Below are 20,260 nucleotides of genomic sequence, written 5' to 3'. Positions count from 1 at the left end.
CTGAGTGAAGCTCCTGCATCTGACATCATCGACATCTGGAGCGAACGTTGTTGTCATCGATGAATATTCATGAGTCGTTTGTTTTCACATTTCTACGTCGTCAAAGTTTGAGAAAATGATTTTTGTAACTTTTGTTTAGAGTTGAAGGAACATCAAGAAGCAGACGATGAATTGACCTGGTTAGAAGATACTAGTTATTTGGTAATTACACGTCATAGTGAAGCAACATCCTGGTTCTAGAGTGAGAAGCCAGTCGACCTCTGACCCCTGAAGGGAATCGACACACTTCACTGCTCGAACCTCTTCACCGTCAACATTTCAAACCTCCTGAACCAGCCAATGGTGAGCTTTCCCTCCAGATGGTTGGTCTCCATGACGACCCACAGCAGCATCTGTCACTCAAGCCTCTTCACTGTGAGTCAGTGTGGGAAAGTGACATCGAGCTTCGACTAACACTGAGACACGCGCCCCCAAAATCGGACACACAATGGAGCCTGACCTTTGACCTGAAGACTTTAGAGCTTCACAAAAACTTTGCTGACCACGTCTGGACACGTTTTTATCTTCTGATCATCCGAACTTTATTTTTTGACAAAACTACTTTATTTAACATGAGAAATATTTTGAATAATAATTATTTTGAAGTTCTACAAATAATTCAATGATCATTGATGAATTTTTGTGGTCAAACAATGGCTGGTAATGATGATGTCATCAAAAGAAGACATTGCAATAGATTTTATTTTAATTGTTTTAGTTCTAAAATGTTTTAAAGTTCATCCTCTCGTCAAATTCCTGAGTAAGTGCTAGTATCTAGTGTGCAGACGAATGAGACACACTTGTGTTGTTGCTGCAGCAGCAGTTAAAAGAGTGTGAAACCTCTGCACCTTGAATGGAGCCTGACCTTTGACCTGAAGACTTTAGAGCTTCACAAAAAAATTGCTGACCACGTCTGGACAATATTTTATCTAATGTTTTCAAAAACTTCTTATTTTTTTATTGACTTCTGGTTGTAATTGTAAATGTTTGTCAATAAAGTTTTGACTTTAAGGTCCTGGTGTGTGTGATTGTTGTGACGTGTGTGATGAACGTGTGTCAAAGTCACTGATGTGATCATCAGGCAGCAGATCTACAGGGTCACCATGTTCCCACATCCTCACACACTCTCTTCATCTCCCCCAGTCCACCAGCTGTCCCCCTGAGACCTCACTATTGTCCCCGGAGCAATGAACATGTGACGCCCTCTTTTGTGTGAGCCTGCTCTCTGATTGGTGGAGAGTGTGAGAACCTTCATCCAGAGCTGGACTCACACATTGACATGGAGATGTGGGACTATAAAAGGAGGATGAAGCCAGCAGAGATGAGCTTCTCTCTACAGAGACCTCTACAGCTCACACATCCAGACATGGCACCTACAAGCACTGCAGCAAGCAGCAGTTCTCAGGAGCACCTGACTCTGAGCCACAAGGTAAATAGAAGAATCTCTCACACTTGATCTTTCAGCAGAAACCATCCAAGATGGAGCTAATATGAGCCTCCAGAACAAGTGTATTCATGACTGTCTTGTTCTTCCTCCAGCTCAGAAAGCCTCTGGTGGAGAAGTTACGCAGAGAGAGAATCAACAGCAGCATCGAGCAGCTCAAGTCTCTCCTGGGTCCAGAGTTCCTCAAACAGCAGCCAGACTCCAAGCTGGAGAAAGCAGACATCCTGGAGATGAGCGTCTGCTTCCTGAGCCAGCTGCAGCAGAAGAGCCAACAACAAGGACGACTGCTGAAGCTCTTCCACAAGCTTCAGTCCTCCTCTGAGGAGAAGCTGACAGAGACGGACTTCTCTCCTCTGAGCTCCACAGTCCAGACCAGCGTCACCACAGAGAAGAAGAGTGCGCTCGACAGCGCCCCCTGGAGGCCGTGGTAGACGCACACAGAGACTGGAGCTCAGAGATGACGCACTGAACTCTGGGAAATGTTCTTCACTTGTTCTTCTGTGTTCACAACAACTTGTTTGGATGAAGATGATGTTTGTGAAGGAAGTGACATCACTGATCTCTTCCAGTGAAGATGGAAACATGTCATCGTGCATGTTGCATGAATCTCACTCACTTCTCCAGTGATTATTGATCCTTGTTCTTCCTGTATTGGAAGTTTGTTATTGATCGCTCTGATCACAAATGTGTGCTTTGAATTGACGACTGTTGTGATTGATTTTTCATCAATGGATGTGAACGTGATCTGTTTTAAGATCACAATGTTTCTTTGGATTTCTAAAGAGTGGATTGAATATCACAGTGTGACTATTTGTCAGTGACACACTTTGTGAGTCTCTACATGTCACTGATGTGATCAAATGCAGTGAAATATTGAACTTTGATTGACACTAATCACAAGTATTGATGGTCTTTTTCTAGACGTGGACTTCACTTCATGATGATCTGTTTTAAGATCACTTCTTATTCTTTTGTTGACAAAAGATTTGAATCATGTGTCAGTTCTACACTGATGATGGATTGTTTGTGTTTACAAAATGAGTGTTTTATAGACAACAATGTGATCTGTTTTAAGATCAATGTTCTGAGCTTTTCTACATTTGGATCAAATGTGTCAAGATGTTGACAGTGAGTTGATCCTCAAATACTGTCAGTGGTTTGTCTTTGATAAAGACGACTGAACCTTCACTCTCTCTGAGTACAGTGTGTCTTGTAGAAATCTACAAGTTGTTGTTGTGATGCATCATCGCTCTTCTTCATGGTTCCATCTTTCCTGGAATAAACAAACTATGCAAATGAACAATTTCGATTTCCCATGGTGTTTATTCGACTCACAATTAAAATCCGATACATTTACAATATTTTCTTTTGATCATGAAAGACATGAACCTTCACAAAATCAATGTTTTCAAAATATATTTCTTACACAAGATTACTTTATATTACTAGGTGTTTTTGATCAACACAAGATAAAAAGGAAAATAGTAAAATAGTGATATTTTGCATTAATTATGTTTTTTAATTAATATTTTATAATTAAATATTTTATAATAAATAAAAATAAAAATATATTTTTTACAATTAATTATAAATAACAATTAAACTTCAGCTTAATACAGGAAAATTCAATTAGAATTAAAAGAAGTAGAAATCATCTGCTCAAGGGATCAATAAAGTTCTACCTAACCTAAATTAATTTGATTTTCGTTTGATTTTGTTAATAATAATAACAATAATAATAATAATAATGAAAGTTTTGGTCGATATTTCACTTGGCCACTAAGGGGCGCCGTTTCCCTTGTAATTTGAAAACTTGATTTTAAAACAACGGGCAAAGAAAAAAACTTCAAATAGTTTTTGTTCTACACGTGGATCTTTCATCGAAGATTAAAGATAAGAACAGGTAAGAAAAGCCTCTGTTGTAGCTTTTGTCGATAAACTTTCCCCCTTGTGGCATATTTAAATAAACCATCTCATACTGTTTTCACAGATATTAACTGAATCATAAACAATAATAAAATAAAATGGCAGCAGCTAGCGTTGTTAGCTTGCTAGCCTTTACGCTAACAAAGTAGCTTTTAAGCTAGCACACTCATCAGTACTTTTATTCTAGTTTATTTCATAATAATTATAATTAGAAAGTATGGATGTAAATGCAACATTTTTTGAAATACTGTTGATATTGTCAGAATCACTGCAGTATTTGTACAATTCATTATCTTACCATTTATAAGGACGTATTTGTTTCTAACCTTATTGTATATATATATTAATCTATTTTATTCTTTTATTCCTGTGAATTTAATAATTTCCTGACTCAGTATATGTTTTAATATATTTAATCTCAAATCATTTGTTTTCATTCATGATGGGAAGTTAAACGTTGTATTAATGTAGTAAAACGAAAAAGTAAATATCTATGTGTTGTTCTATATTATTCATGTTGCTCTTTATTTGGACTAATATTCAGAGGGTTTGTTTTCTCATGTATTTTTTTAAACTACTTCTACTTTACTCAAGTTGATTTCATTTGATTTACTTTTTTCATTCTCTTTTCTTTCAATTTAGTCCGACTATTTCATTTTGTTCAATATTTATCACTATGTTTTGTTGTTAAAACTGTTCAACAACCTTCATTCAATTTTTAAAGATATAATAACTCTGTTAAGACTCAATTATGACTTTATATCTTTGACAAAACCGTTCTTTGTGAGTTCTCCCTGATCTAATAAATCTAATAAAGATGTTAGAAAATATACTTATATATGGCAAATTGAATTTAAAGTCGATTTTTAAAATATTATAAATATATTTAATAAATTCTTTATAAATTCTTCTAAATTTTTTTTCTCTCACAAATAACATCAAAATATTTAATGCATTTGTCTTCCGGTGGCTATATGATCCCAGCAATGACTGAGGACGAGAGGATACAGTGACTCCAGCAGCTTTTAAAGCTGATGTTTGGACAATCTTTGGTTTCAAAACAAATGAAAGCAGTTACGACTTCGTCAAAAGTCACGTGGTCTGTAAATTAAGTTTAAATAAAGTACTCGACAATACTTCACATATATAGTTACTTCAGTATCACTATATATCAGAATATGTCGTATACGTATCAAACCCTTGGAGTCACTAAAACATGAATGAAAACGCAGAGGCACCGAATCATAGCTAATTAAAATCTCTTTATTACAATCACATGTACATCTTATTCCAAAAACTCTTGCTGTAGTGAAAAGTACTTCCGCAGATGGAGGTGGCGTCGCCGGCCGGACGGGAGGGATGTGTGGAGTTCCCCGGCAGCGAGCGTTCCTTTCCAGTGTGCTTTTAATTTGGCATCACATGAGGACAGCGGCGCTATTTTCAGCCTCGTGTCCTCGTGTGAGCACAGAGAGTTCAGGCGGGGCAAGTGCGAAGAGGCAAAATCTCTCTTTGTCATTTATTATTCAGACACTTTGAGCCACAGCAGAGAGAAGACGGAGAACCAAGAGTTGGTTCTCCGTCTTCTCTCTGTCGTGAGTGTCCAGAATGTGGTTGGTTCTCCAGAGTCACATGGTCAGAGTCGCACCTGGTTTCAGCTCCTTGGACTGAATCCATCCTTTGACACTAATCTTGTTCTTTCCTGAAGCCATCCCAGAAAAACTTCAATATGATTCATTTTGATTTATTTTATTATTGAATTAAAAAATGTTTTGTTTGATGGTTGCTGTTTTTTAACATTTAATTATTTTTTATTATTAATTAATCAATTATTATTGTTTTATTGTTTAATTTTAAAAAATGAATATTTTCATTTACATATTTAATTAGAAATTTCTGTTGATATTCCATCTACAATAATTAAACAACTTCAATATTTGTTTAACTTGTAGCCTTTAAAATTCAATGTAAAAATGTGGGTATAATAATGACAACATTTGTACATTGATTTGTTTTTATTTAAAAAAAACAAACGAAATCCTTTTAATATAATCGTTTTTTTTAATTAATCGAGTTTATATGTTTTTTTTTAAATTATCTGTTTTTAACTTGTTATTTTTGTGATCTTCTTGTGCTGAAATTCTCGGGTTGAAAACTGAAAGTGTTTATTGATTAGTCTAATTAAATAATACTTGTTTTTTTTTCTTCAATTTTTCACTTATATTGAGCTGATGTTTTGTTGAACGATGGAGACAAAAGAGCAATACTGACCCCTTCTGGTCAAACTAAATACTGCAGCAACACTCGAGTCTAGAATACAGCGGAATGTCAACGAAAAGAACGGCATCTCTCTAGAATAAAACATAACTTTATGCTTTTTATGACGTATAAATGTTCATCTGCCACAGTATTTAATAAAAATATAATTAACTTACATATCGTGAATGAATTAAGTGTTTTTTCACTAAGTAAATGTATTTAAATTCTAGAATCCTTATTTTATAACCGGTCAGGCCTGAACAAAAAAAAACGTCAGCATGTTTGAAGCCAAACATCAGGAGGAACTCAAAGCTGAAGATGTGACTCTGGAGAAGAGACTGGTCAGGATCTCAAAACAATCTTCTAGTAATGTGTTTTTTTTTTCATAAGTGAACCTTCTCGATATCAACCCCACAGAAAACAAAATCACTCTCCATGAAGGTCATCAACGACAGTGTTTCTAAATCTACCATCTGAAGCCTCTGTATGTACAGTCTTCACCACCAGCTGCAAACATAAACCCGTCGTTGCTCGTCCACTAAAATCAATATGTACACGTGTTAATGGCACAAAACAACAGTAAAATTCATCCATTTAAAGAGACAATTATATCCGTGTTCAAATCAGTGAAATCAGTGCCTCCGCAGGTTCGACGTAAAGATCTTAAGAACATTAACCACCACGAGAAAAATACTGAAATATGTCCAACACAATGACGATAAACATGTTTTTTTTCCTTCGTAAATCACTTTGATTATTAAATAAACACGTGGTTCTATCTACAGTCGTTCCACTGATAGAGAGCGGGTGATGTACAAAAGCTCGTGTGCAAATAGTAGATTTCTTAGGTCCCTCTGATGGAAACAAAATCAATATTAACTACACAACGTCGTCCAGGAGGACGGGTGTGCACTTGTGGTGACGTTTTTGTGTATCTCTGTGTGTAAAACTGCCGTTAGTGGGGACCAAACATGTGCACCGTCCTCGTTGTATTCAAAGTGGCTTGAGGTATTATTGCACTTTATCCCGAGCGTCTGACCTGGAATCAGCCGGTTTTTAGAACGGAATGTCGACGGTCATCTGTAAACACCGAGCTGACAGTGAACGCACCGCCAGGAACAAGGAGATGTTGCCACACATTTAGTTATTTGTATTCGATGATACTTTCACTTGAACTCATCCACTCACTTCTCTTTCTTATTCTTCCTGTTTTAAATTCATATAAATATAAATAATTGTTTATGTTTATCTTTGTGAATTATATAAGTATGTCCTTAGTTTGGCCTTAAACTTTGAATCATTTGTCTTTGAATCCCTCAAACATCTTGGATAGAACTGATAGATATTGATTGATCAGTCATTGTTTCCTCTGCCAAGAGTTTATACGATTGTTGATGATGGTTAAATTTATATATATTTTTTATCAAAGGTCAACTAAAGTGTTCCTTTGTGTGTCTTAAATAGATTTTGGACTCTATTGTATCATGTTTTCATTGAAATATTGACATTAGAAAATGATCTTAAGCCCCGCCCACTGAAAAGACTTTGTTTTTCTGGAGATTCAATCTTGTTGACCATAACCACACCTACTCTGCTCTGATTGGTCAAGCGTGGAGGTTTGTCACCGCGCATCATCAATCCCGGAAGTCTCCACCGCCAAGGGACTACAGCTGGCTGGAGGAGGAGTGAAGCCATTATTACGTCATAATGGACTCTCATAACCTCTCGTTCGCCCAGATTTCAGAGCAACTTTATAGAGTAATAAGTTAAAAACATGGTCATGACGAGGGAATTACTGCATCTTGGCGAGGAAGACTTCAATGTTTACTACATGTCAGTGAGTCAGGAAAGTTTTCCCATTAGTTGAACTTTCACTTAAAAAGTGACGGAACCGCTTATTTACCTTTGTTGGTTTTCCAAATTACCATCTGGCTCCAAAAATAATTTAAAGATTTCTCACCCTGTTGCGCTGTCCTGTGTAGCTCATTCCTAATAACAATATTTCAAATTAAAAAAAAAAAGAGTATTAAATTATACTGAGAAAGTGATTGTAGGATAATTGTTTGAGGTAAAATGAAACGAAATGTTGGGTATAAATGAGCTGCTTGGCGGATGACTGCAATCTCTTGAGTGCTTTCTGATAGTGTTGGACTTAAGTTTAGCTAAACTGTGCTAAATCCGACCGCCAGTTATAAGGTAAGGTAAAACTTTACCTTATCCGTGGAATTCATCCATCGTGATGTCTGCTCGCTCCTGTTCTGTCAGTTTCATTAATGATGCTCAAGTGGTGAATTTGACTGAATTTGTTCATGTTTTTCTTGCCGCCGTCTGCCTCGCTACAGTTTACGTGTTCATTGGTTCTGATGGTAAAGCGATGTTTGTGCCAGGTACGTCACGCAAAACAGTATTGCTCCTTTTTTTCAAAGGGTGGTAAATCTGCATCCAATCATCATGAAAGTAAAAGTAGTACGAAAGCACACGTTTGATTTGTCTCATGCACTAGAGTGCTGTATAGTGGTGACACCGCCACACGTAAAGCTATAAACTGATGGACAGTTATGACAGTGAGTCTCTCACGCTGAGTGAACAGTCAACATCTTCTCTTGATCTGATTGACACTTGGTCCAATTTAGTTGATATCCATATTGGTTCTTGGCGTTTATTAGGTTCCTTGGAATGTCATTGAAACATTTTGTAATCATGTGCGCATCGTTTTGACACCACATTTTAAGGCCTAGTAATAAAGTTGTTAGTAAATTATGTATTTCGAAGGAACGACCAAAGTCTTTAATCATTGGCTTAATCTAAACGTCGATCCTTTAAATGATGTATGACCAAGATTCTCAGTTCAATTTCCTGGTGAAACAGTCTCCACTAAGGTAGCCTTCGCACTTATTGCACACTAATATACCACATGTTAACAGTCTCTTTGGACTGACGGAGGCCGAGCAAGGGACGATCAGCTCAGATGTAGACGTGTAAGTTAAGCATCACTCACGCTCACAAACAGTAAGAGGCGTCCATGCGGTTATACCGTCGTGACGGTGAGCAGGGAGCTGTGACACAGCAGGTTCTCGTGGCTGTCCAGCCTGGTGCCGTGAGTGAGCAGCTCCTCCACGGTCGTCCAGTCGTCCAACATCTTCCGATTCCTCAGACGGCTCAGTTTTCTCTGACTTAGCTCCAGGACGGTATTGCAGCGGCTGTCCTGAAAAGAGCCAGCCATGCGAACGTCCCTGTTTTCTTTGTCACAACCGGAGGCCCGTCCTGTCAGCGCTCCTGCCTTGTTTGCCTCCCTGATCGATCCGCCTCTCGCCTGCTGCTGCCGTTGCTCCCGGGCCAACAGAAAGTGTTCCCTCCTCTCGGTGCGACTCCAGTATCTACCCATCAGCAAATCTGTGTTGGTCTCCTCGTCTGTGCTCATCCCACCGTTGCGCTCATCCGCCAGTTGCGACGCCCGATCTCTCAGGAGCTGGCTCCTGGACACCCTTGAGGCTGGAATGGGTTTAGAGTTGAAATTAGGTTTTGGCTGCATACTGGAATTTTGATTTATGCTCAGGTTTGGATTCACTTGTCCATTCTTTATATCCAACCCACAGTTAGATCCACCACCAATGTGCCCTTCCAGGGTACTGTAGGGCCCTTTGCCAGCAGCACAGGCCTGGGACTGGCGGCTGGCCGGTTTGGGCCAAGTATCATTGACATCCCCTTGCTGAGAATGATCCATTAGACTCTGAAGATGCTGCTTGTCTCTGGCTATCTTCTTCTCCAGCTCTATCTGTCGTTCCCGTTCCATCTCTTCCTGAATCTGGGCCTCCCTTTCCATTTCTTCCTCCTTCTGCATCTGCCGCTGCTGTTCAAGCTCCCTCTCCATTTCTCTTTCCCTTTCCTGCACCAGATGTTCAGGGACCATGTTCATCTGCTGCGAGTGCCACCAGTCATGCTGGGCTAGTTGGCCGTTAGGATTGCTGTCAAAGAATCGCTCTTGAGATATGGCACTCCTCATATGTCCCAGATTAGGGTGTTGCTGAACTGGGACGGTTAGACTAGACGGATGTGAAGATAGCACATCATCCCGAAGTTCCCCCTCCTCCGGGAGACCCTGTGGTGGAAGCGAGTGTGGCATGAGTCCTCCGCAGTGGTGGAGCGTTGCGGCGCAATAAGAAGGAGACGCCGGGTGGCTGGCTCGACGGCGATTCTCTTGGGGTGGAGGGCGATGATGCAGAGTGCGACTTCTCCTCAGCATACCCACAGACGCAGAGCTCTGGTGGTGCTGCTGCATAGGTACTAAAGGTCTCCGGTGGCTTGAAGGGGTACTGCAGGTAGAAAGGACCGGCGCATTCATCCGAGAGACTGCAGCATGGGCCTGGGAAGGATTGAAAAGGGCGCCACTACTGGAGCTGTGGCGGTTTAGACATGGACGATCTGCTTTATGGAACTGGACTGATGATACCCTGTAAAATATTAGAAGGTAAAGTGTTAAGTTAAGTAAAATGTTTACCTTTTTAACAGTGATTCATGAAGGTATGTTTTAACCTAAAGCTCTTTAATACCTGAATAGCCCACGAGGTGGGCAGTCGATCACTGGACTGACTCCTTCCTCCAGTCCCAGCTGCAGTCGTGGACACTGTGGTTGCATAGTCAGTGTCTCAGGAATAGCTTCCAGTAACTCACGGTGGCTCTTCGGGCAGCTGTCGCGCCGTTCGCGCCTCTCGCAGGGTTCTCCCTGATGTTGTAGTCTGGCATTGTAAAGTCGCATCCGCTTCTCCAGTAGCCTCTGGAAATGCCTGAATTCTCCAGTGCTGACACTGTAGAACCCGGAGTCGCTCAGTTCCGATGAAATAAAGGACTCTGAAGAAGGGGAGCCGCCTCCAAACCCTCCACAACCTCCTGGGGCAAGAGCCCCATGTGAATGACAGTCCTCCAGACCACCTTCCTCCGTCTCTAATCCTGAAAGATCCCCTTGGTGAATAGATCCGTCAGTCCAACCGAGACCACTGTCCAACTCGTGGTGGAGCGGCAGAAATCCCAAAGGTTTCTCCATCATGAAGTCGTCTTCATCAGTCTGCAGAAGAAAATCCCTCAGTCCAGTTTTAAAACATAAACAACTTTATTGTGGGTCAATATGTCAGACTACTTCTCACCTGACTGTGGAAACCATGGGGTTCGTCTGCATTGACATTGCAACATCCCATCAAGCAGCTCTGGTTCTTGGGTCGACGACTGGCCATCTCTGGATCCTGGAGAAATTGTGACAAGGCAGAAAATGAGAAATTAATCTTGATTTTGACCGTCTTCTCAAATGAAATGACCTAAAAATGCTTCTTCAGTTCCTGGAACTTTATTGGAACCTTCACAATAACCATGAACTGGACGTATGAGAATCTACATGGATCGAACACTAATCATTTTTCACCTGCTGGCAAATGTCCACGGTGTCTCTTGGAGAATTGGACATGTAGCCATAATGTCCATCGCGGTGGTCTTGTGGCAGAGCTAGATGGGCGTAATAATGTCTGCAAAAACAACCACAGAAACATTTTGATTACAATTTAACGAAAGTAAGACACACCCAAGAAGCTACGATCCAATGAGTGAGGACGATGAAACGTCAGCCGACCTCTTGAAACTGAAAGAGAGATTTTAAAGCAGTAGTCTTCTTTACCTGTCCTGGTAGGAGGGGCTGGGGAGGTTCAGCCCTGGCCCCATCATTGGCAGGTTCAGGTGTCTGAGGTCAAGTGGGAGGGGCTCCCAGGAACCCCTTTCTGCTTCTGACCCACATCCCCTTTGGGTCTTGACTTGCATGGTGACAGGAAGCTGACTTGCTGCCAGTATCCGGAGGGCATCGCGTTGACTGAGGTTCGCTAGACTTCGACCATTGACCTGAGGAAACAGTGAAAGTAGATTGTGTTTGAGAATTTTTCTGAAATGTTGTTTTTGAAACTTTGTGACACATTTAAGAAGATCTCTTAAGGTGCTTGTTGTAGTCTATTAAGTGTTAGGGGATGGGTATCAAACTTCAGTTCTTTTGTGGCACCGACCGAAATGCTTCGGAAGTATTGATTATCGAAAAATTCTGCATCTTTCGGTTGTACGGATGTAAATCCGAAGTAACTTGAAACTTTTGAGTTTTTTGTGAGCTGGAAGTAATGGAAAAAAAAGAAACTAAAGATTTTTACAATGTGTTATGTCATTTTCACTTTTTTAGAATTGAACTTGTAAAATTGGAATTGATAAAAAGTATTGTCAGGAACAGGTATTTAAATGAAGGTATTGGTACCAGTATAGACATTTTTGATCGACAACCAGTCCTATGAAGTGTCGATAAGATATAAGGCAAGGATACGAATCAGCAAGTCTGGGGCCCTGGTTCTCAGTGGTAAACAAATGTATGTCCTGAATATTATTAATAATAAAATACTTAAGCTTATGAATCACAGCACACTTTCTTCTACACATTAGAAGGATCCAAGGTAAGCTTGCAACTTTTCTTTAAAGGCAACCTCTGAATTTTGCTCCTGCAACATAACAAAGATGTTTTGATCAAGAGGTTATATCAGACACTAATGGAACCCTTTGTTTTTCCTATATGTTTATGCGTATAATGTATAGATGGTTAGCGTGATCGCCTCAGTGGTGGTTCGTTCCGGGTTGGGGGGGAGGAGACTGTGTTTGTATGTTCCACCCGTGTTGTATGGGTTTACTCCAGGCACTCCGGTTTCCTCCCAAAGTCCAAAAACATACTGAGGTTGATTGAGAACTTGGGGAAATGGTATGTAGGTATGAGTGTGTGTCAATGGTTCAATTCAATTCAATTCAATTTTATTTAAAGTGTCTTATCAAAACAAAGTTATCTCAAGACACTATACAGTTGAAATAAGACTATAGTTGATTAAGGAAAATTAGATCCCAGCAATTCAATTGTGAATTGTGTGCCTTGCTACAGATTGGTGTCCTGTCCAGGGTGTCCCCCGCCTCTCGCCCAATAAAACCGGGATAAGCTCCAGCCCCCCCCCCTCCAACCCCATAGGGGATAAATGGTAGCAAACGGATGGATGCAGAGAAACAAAAATAATCCTGAGTTCATGAATAATGTGCAAAACATGAAGTACATTTACTACATGTATTAATAAAAATAACAAGTAATTTGCCATCATAGCAACGTGTGAACATCGAGCCGTACAGGAAGTGCGTTGGGCCTTGACAGAAACATGGTGTCCAAGAGAGCCGGTCGTGTCACAAACATCTCGTTAATACGAGTTTAATCTCGTGTGATTAGTTGCTGCGATCCGACCCGCGTGTCACTCCACTGAGTCTTATGCAATTAGCTCGCACTAAATGAACAGTTGCAGACGCCAGAGTTTGACATTCATTACGTGTCAAATTCAACTCGTGTATTTCTACACTTCATTCCTCTTTAGAATCAGGGAGAATCGTAAACTTGTCATTTGACGAAGATACACTTTGACATAAACACTGATATGAAAAAAATAAATGTATTTCCTTTTTCTTAGGTGAAGAAAACACATCTATATCTGTGTGTTAACGTTGTATGCAGCTGATACTAAAATCCCTTCACATAAACAGCAAGAATCCACTCATGTGGAATCACACAGAAAAAAAACTTCCATCCCAGCAGACCCTTAGAGAAAGTCATGGATGTGAAACATGTTGATGCTCTTGAGTCAACATGGAGGAAACTGTTGCTGAATCTAGGCCACAGTGAATTAAGACCACTGCGGGCTCATGGGAGTGTAAAGGTTAGCGTTAGCAAGGTGCACCGTTGGGAACGCATTAAATGCATTATAGAAATAATGTCATTTTCAGATACAGAAGCAAACAAGGAGACTCACTGAATAAACATGTTTAACTAATGTCTTCATGTAAGTGTGTGTTAAATAGATGTTGCACTCTATTGTACTGATCAGTTTGTACAAAACTTTTCATTTAAATATTGAGATTGGAGTATGATCGTCCAGGAAGACTCCACCTCCAAGGAACTCATTGTATAAACAAAGCGGGGCGTGATTACAGCTGGCTGGAGGAGGAGTGAAGCCATTATTATGTCATAATGGACTCTCGTAACCTCTCGTTCGCCCAGATTTCAGAGCAACTTTAAAAAGTAATAGGTTTATTTGGAAGACTTCAACATTTGAAACAAAAATCAAGGCCTCAACTCTAAGAAAATGACAAGTGAATGCATTAAGAGATAAGAAGATGAATCCATAGGTTAATGGAGATAATTTGGTCTGGAATCTATTCCTGCGTGGACTTTAAACCGACTCCATGAGGTCCATGTGGTCTCTGTTATGAAACAAAAAAAAATTAAACAAAAAACAATTAATTAAATTTCATGCACACGTTTTTATGTTATTTCCATGTCGATGCTATTTGCTAAATGCTAAATCAGGGGTGTCAAACTCAACCACACAAGGGGCCAAAATCTTTGAATACTCAAACAAATTTTATATTTAACAAGGGACTATCTATCAAATTCATTTTCTTCATCCTCATTTTTAATGTTATCGAAAATCTTTTGTACAATTGTTGGCATCCATAATCTATTTTTCTTATCTTAGCTTAATCACTGGCATCTTTAAAGTTGGCAATATCAACATCAACATTTATCTTCTGTCATATTGATCCCTACATCTGGCAAGTCCACATAAAATGATTTGGCCCTCGTGTCCTGAATACTGAAAATGTTTTTCCCGTCTGGCCGAGTAAAATATTCAATATAGTGTTGAACTGGTTGAAGGTATAGGGGCTTTTATTTTGAAGTTCTCAATGCACTCTTGGACTTTATGTTTGTATGTAATATGACCCTCCTTGAAAAGTCTGTCAATCATTAACAATAAAATGAAAAATAATGATGAAAAAAAAAATTCTAAATGTTACATATTGTTGCTTTAAGCTCTTTAAATGTGACAATAGATCATCAAATGTGAAGAACGTCAACAATCTCCTGCTACTTTCATCCAAAGAGCTGAGCCTCCAACAGCGTCCATCACAGCTCCGTCGTTCATCTTTCCAGTCGACACGCGACACATTCAAAGGTTGAAAATGATCCTGCGGGATAAGACGGCGAAGGATGATTCATCCGGATGATGAACCTCAGTGTTTGAGCGACTCTCCTGCAGTGTTTACTCTGAACTTGTGAGAACAACACAAACAGCGTCTGTCAAAAACCACATCAGTCTGTGTTTGTCGCGACTCCACGTCTGATGATGGGAGTCACCATCTGGGGGGAGCTGCCGATAAACATGGTCCAGGGTGGAATCAAATATTTGAACACGATGGTGAACGCGTTCTTTCTGGTGTTTTTTACTTGCTTGATGAAAAATCTAAAAATGATTCAGCAACGCACGAGAAGGACTAAAAATAGAGTTATTCTATTTTTAAGAAGTAAAATCGTGTTGGTTTGCAGCTGCTGCTTCTGACGTTTGACCGAAAGAAAACAGTCGATTGGAGGAGGTGGTATTTCCTGTTACTGTTTTACTCGACTTATGTTGCTTTGATTTTAAATACAAGTAAAAATAAAGTAGCATATTTCATTAGTTTTCCTAAGATATGACTTGCACTTTATAATCAGCCATTTCTGTATTAATAGTATAAGTGTCAACATCTACGCAAACAAACAAATCTCAGTTCATCTCCACCTTCGCTGTTGACCAATGAGGCGTGTAGGTTTTGGTCATGTGATGCATGGCGGAGGACTGTTGTGTCAATAAAGTTTTGAGACTTTGACAGCGACGACTCACAAGCTCTTATGAACGAAAGTTAAAGGATACAAAGTTCAACGCTTGTATTCATAAATAGGTGTTTAAAATTTTCGTAAATCACAAAATGAATGTAGTGCGGTCTCGTAGTATTACTCCGCAAGGCATGGTACTATGGAGCCTGGCAGAGTAATACCACGGTGACTAGCAAAGTATTATCACGGTGACTGGCAGAGTAATACTACAGTGACTGGCAGAGTAATACTACGGTGACTAGAAAGGTATTACTACAGTGCCTTCGGGGTAAGACTATAGTGACTAGAAAAGTATTACTACGGTGACTGGCGGAGTATAACTACGGTAACTGGCAGAGTATAACTAGGGTGACTGGTGGAGTAATACTACGGTGACTGGCAGAGTATAACTACGGTGATTGGTGGAGTAATACTACGGTGACTGGCAGAGTATAACTACAGTGACTGGTGGAGTAATACTACGGTGACTGGCAGAGTATTTTATGCAAAAATTAATGGATTTTAAGTGTGCATTATAGTACGAAATAAACAGTAAATTAAGTTCTGGCATTTGTCTGTTTTTTTGGCTATAATTTTGTTCCTATTTGTTGTCATTAAGAATACATTTTTTTGTCTGTTAGCTACTACTTTGGGATTATGAATGGAGCCAAAACCCTTTAGTGGTTGTATAGCGCAACTGCATGAAAACATTTATACTACGGTTAGAACCCTCAACTAGGTTGTGTACCCTACTAGCCTGTTTGGATAAATTGTAGATGTTAACAACCCTAATTATTACATACATATTTTTACGTATTTTACATTTTACATTTGATAAACTGCATGCAGGTATTAATGCAACACTCTGTTGCTCGTTAAAAAAACGTACACAGCTTAGCCAATGAAAATGCAAGCTAGACACAAACATTGTTCATGTGTAATTGTGCATACATGGCTGCAGTAATTGTGGCGTCAAAGATGAGGCTAGAATAGCAGAGGCAGTGTGAACTGATGAATTCAATTCAAATATGTTTTGTGCTTTTGTTGTCTGAAATTGTTGGAAACACTGACATTGGCACTCACTGTTATTTTTAATAAACAGTTTTATAAATCTATAAGCAAACATTTACACTGAGATTTAACCTGAGTGTCTGAGAACTTCTGCGACAAACAAGAGACTTGTTTACGTGAATTTTTCGCTGGACTATTCCTTCAAGTATCTCAATTTGTAAGAGGACCAGATGAACAGACGTACCAGAGATGAAGCTTCAAAGGTGCTGAAACAAACACTGTGAAGTAGTTTCACAGCCGTAACACTTCAGAAATGGATTGGTGAGAAAATGTGAAAAACTTGTTTATAGTACATGTTTGTTACGTGGCGTGGAAATAAAAAAAAAAATCTTAACAAGGACATCTATCAGCAACAAGAACTTCTGTTAAAATACGTTTTAAAACTATTTCTCAATTGAAGGATTTTGTTACAGGACTACAGGTCAAAATGTGAGGAAGTTAGTGTTGCACGAGGACATAAAGTTGAGGCTAACTTGCTTTAGCTCACTGATCGGAAGAAGAAGCCAAACATTTCCTCGTCACGTTGGCATATTTATTTGGCTCTATCAAGGAAATCCCAACGAATTTTCCAATAATTTTTTGGCGTTGTGGAGCAGTGGTATGTTTTGTCTCGCTTTATAGTGCCAAGTTTTATAAATAAAGACGATATAGTTTCTTCTTGAGATGTTTCTTGAAGGAGTCAGTAGATCATCAAACACAGAGATGGTTCCAAAGCTTAGGAGCAACAGTCTGGAAGGATTTCTCTCCTCTGGTCCTGAAGTTCAGGAACCATCAGTAGATTCTGATCCACAGACCTCAGAGTCCGAGCTGGGGTGTAAAGCTGGGTCAAATCACTGATGGAAAGTCTGACCATGAATTGATCTGAAATTAAGAACCAGAATTTTAAACTGATCCTGAATTAAACTGGCAGCCAGTGAAGAGTTTTAAGTATCAGGAGAAATGTGAGTTCTTCTACTAGAGCGGCTCAGAATTCTCGCTGCAGAGTTTTGTATGAACTGCAGTTGCAGTTTCTTAAGTTTTTAAGATGAAATTCCTCACAGAATGTTTATCTTTTTTTGAACCAGCCAGTCAAAATGTTCACTTTTCTATTCAATTAACGTTTCAGATGTTGATTAGTTTGTGATCTTGAAAATCTAAGCAATGCGACACACTATAATAAAAACAAGTTTAAATTTAAAATCAACACGAATCCATGTTTTTTTTTCACGAAAGAATCTTCTGTTTTGGTGTTGACTTACTGTCCCACACAGAACATATGTTTACATCACCTGCAGTTTAAATGAACAGAAAATAAGTTCTAGTGTTGTCAATGGATCCAAAGGATCTCCTCGTTTAACAATTAACAAAATTCAGGCCATTTTTCTGTGGCAATGACATGTCTCTCCACTGACGTTTCATATCAAATATAACTAGCACTGATCAAGGTAAAGAGAAATTCCAAAAGTTTTTTTTTTATTAATATTGTTAAACTTAACTTAGAAGTTACATCTATTTGTCGTAATACGATGCTTTTGTGTACATTACGCTGTGTAGATATCCTTCATTTTTTAACTGCTGGTAGTCTGTCCCAGCTATCCAGGGAATAGGCTCCATTACAGCATAACAAGTTCACACCAACGTGATGCAAATGACTCTAAATTTACCTTCAATTTGCGTATCAACACTGTTTTAATTACCACTCGACTGTGTTTAGATCCAGAGATCAACACCTCCTGCTACTTCAACACTTAGTCATCAATATATTTATGTGCTGCACCAGTTCTCCTCATCACACGGGAAATGCGCAATCGGTGACATCAAACGGCGTCCAAACATTCGGACACAATTCCAGCTCCGGATGCATCAAACGTCCGTGGCCCACTTTCACGTAGCGCCGCGAACAGGAACTCTGTGTTCTCGCTCCGGCGTCACACTCGTGACATCACACCCGAAACACATCGATCTGGGATTCTGGATTCTTCCACGTCAAGCAATTGGGTCACTACTGTTTTCTGTCTGCAGATACCTGCAGGATACACACACACACACACACACACACACACTCGCTCGCACACACACCCACGATCTTAAAGGCTGATCAAATCAAATATGAGGAATTGTCGAAGCTCAAATGTTCACAGATTTCATAAGCCGTGGAAGAATCGAGCCGAACATCCATGAGTCACCCCCGGATACATTCAAGTAAACACACACACACACACAACACAGAGCCTGAGCTCAAGCACAAAATGGCACCTGTGTGTGTGTGTGTGTGTGTGTGTGTAGATGCCCGCAAACAATTCAAGAAACCACCTTCCACTATCATCAACACACAAGGAAAAAGATCATTTTCTCCGACTCGCCATCAACACGTTCCTCACACACACCATGGTGTCGTCCATCACTCACCATTTGGTCGCCCATCCATGGACCGGAGAGCCAGCAGCCCATCGTTATAGCAACGGAGGAGAGACGCCCGCGATCGTCGGCGATGCTTCCTCCAGCAGCTCGTCTCCTCCTCCTCCTCCTCCTCCTCCTTTTTTTTTCGGTCTGTTCCTCCTCACCCTCACTTCTGTCTCATCTGTGTCCCCCCTTTTTCTGCAGCGATGTCTTCAGAGTGTCTCCCCCGGACCCTCCCCCTGCTGCACAGCCCGCGATCTATGCATCACACACACACTCACACACTCACACACACACATGTATGTATGCAGCACTGCCTGCATAGGATGAGGAACAGACGGACGTACAGCAGCATATAGGGAAACACGCAGCGGGCGACGCCATTGGTGGAATGCAAACCGGCGTCGGCCAATCGGAGGCCGCCGACGACCACGGTCTCCCTCTCGCTCGAACTCATGAGCGTGTGCAGGAGGGAGTCTCTGCTGCAGCGATAAACACGGGAAAACACCAGGAGTCCAAAAGTCTTCGCGGCCCAGTGTCGGCGAACACAAAACGCTGATCGGTTTAGAGAAGCTGGAGATGAACGTCTTCTGTCTGAGGATCGCTTTGTTGTCTTTGAGGTGATCCCACCAAACATGTCTTTTCACAACATGCTTACATTTAAGTCATCGTTCAATGGCCAAAAAATGGCCATGAAGACGTCGTCTTATTTGCTACTTACAGCCTTACATTGACAAGTAAACCATTAATATCAAAACAGTGACTTTTACTACAATTTGTTTTCAACCCACAAGCTCCACACAAGAAGGATCTGTGTCGCCTGCAATTAATACAAAACTCTGAAACGAGAATTCTGAGCTGCTCTAGTAGAAGAACTCACATTTCTCCGATCCTTAAAGCTCTTCACTGGCTTCCAGTTTCTTTCAGGATCATTTTAAAATTCTGGTTATTACTTTCAGATCTATTCATGGTCAGACCTTCCATCACTGATCTGATCCAGACTTACACCCCAGCTCGGGCTCTGAGGTCTGTGGATCAGAATCTACTGATGGTTCCTGAACACGCTTCAGGACCAGAGGAGAGAAATCCTTCCAGTCTGTTGCTCCTAAGCTTTGGAACCATCTCTGTGTTTGATGATCTATTGACTCCTTCAAGAAACATCTGAAGACATTTTTATTTGTGTTTTTTTGGGACTCCTGTGTTTGTCTTATGTGTCTTGATCTTTTAAAGTATATATTTTAACTGTGTATTGTTTGTGATTGTTAAAGCGCTTTGTGACCCTGGTCTAGAAAGATCTTTACAAATAACTATTACTTACTTACTTAATAACTTGACCTAATCGCCTCCACAGTCCCTCTCAACTGTTGGGTCTCTACTGAACCTTCAAGAGAGACACCAAACCTCTCTGGTTGTGC

The 20,260-nt window shown here is 40.1% G+C and overlaps 2 protein-coding genes across 2 annotated transcripts; one reads left to right on the top strand and one right to left on the bottom strand.

The window, feature by feature from the left end:
• Positions 1 to 1,247: 1,247 nt before the first annotated feature.
• LOC148070000 (uncharacterized) lies at positions 1,248 to 2,743 on the top strand. The gene is made up of 2 exons (XM_087801520.1): positions 1,248 to 1,468; positions 1,579 to 2,743. Exons 1-2 carry the CDS (start codon positions 1,319 to 1,321, stop codon positions 1,912 to 1,914), a joined length of 486 nt encoding a protein of 161 aa, XP_087657646.1. The 5' UTR covers positions 1,248 to 1,318; the 3' UTR covers positions 1,915 to 2,743.
• A 5,142-nt stretch (positions 2,744 to 7,885) lies between these two features.
• Positions 7,886 to 18,970, bottom strand: LOC148069999 (uncharacterized). Its single transcript, XM_087801296.1, has 6 exons — positions 18,855 to 18,970; positions 11,328 to 11,545; positions 11,079 to 11,178; positions 10,807 to 10,902; positions 10,216 to 10,727; positions 7,886 to 10,116 (listed from the first exon to the last, which is right to left on the bottom strand). The coding sequence occupies exons 1-6, from the start codon at positions 18,894 to 18,896 to the stop codon at positions 8,694 to 8,696; spliced, it is 2,391 nt and encodes a 796-aa protein (XP_087657422.1). The 5' UTR covers positions 18,897 to 18,970; the 3' UTR covers positions 7,886 to 8,693.
• Positions 18,971 to 20,260: the final 1,290 nt, after the last annotated feature.

The sequence above is a fragment of the Callionymus lyra genome, chromosome 10 (assembly GCF_982586985.1).
Source record: "Callionymus lyra chromosome 10, fCalLyr1.hap1.1, whole genome shotgun sequence".
In the NCBI taxonomy this organism is placed as follows: domain Eukaryota; kingdom Metazoa; phylum Chordata; class Actinopteri; order Syngnathiformes; family Callionymidae; genus Callionymus; species Callionymus lyra.
The sequence above is the reverse complement of the archived record's forward strand: the minus strand, read 5'-3'. Positions and strand labels throughout refer to the sequence as shown.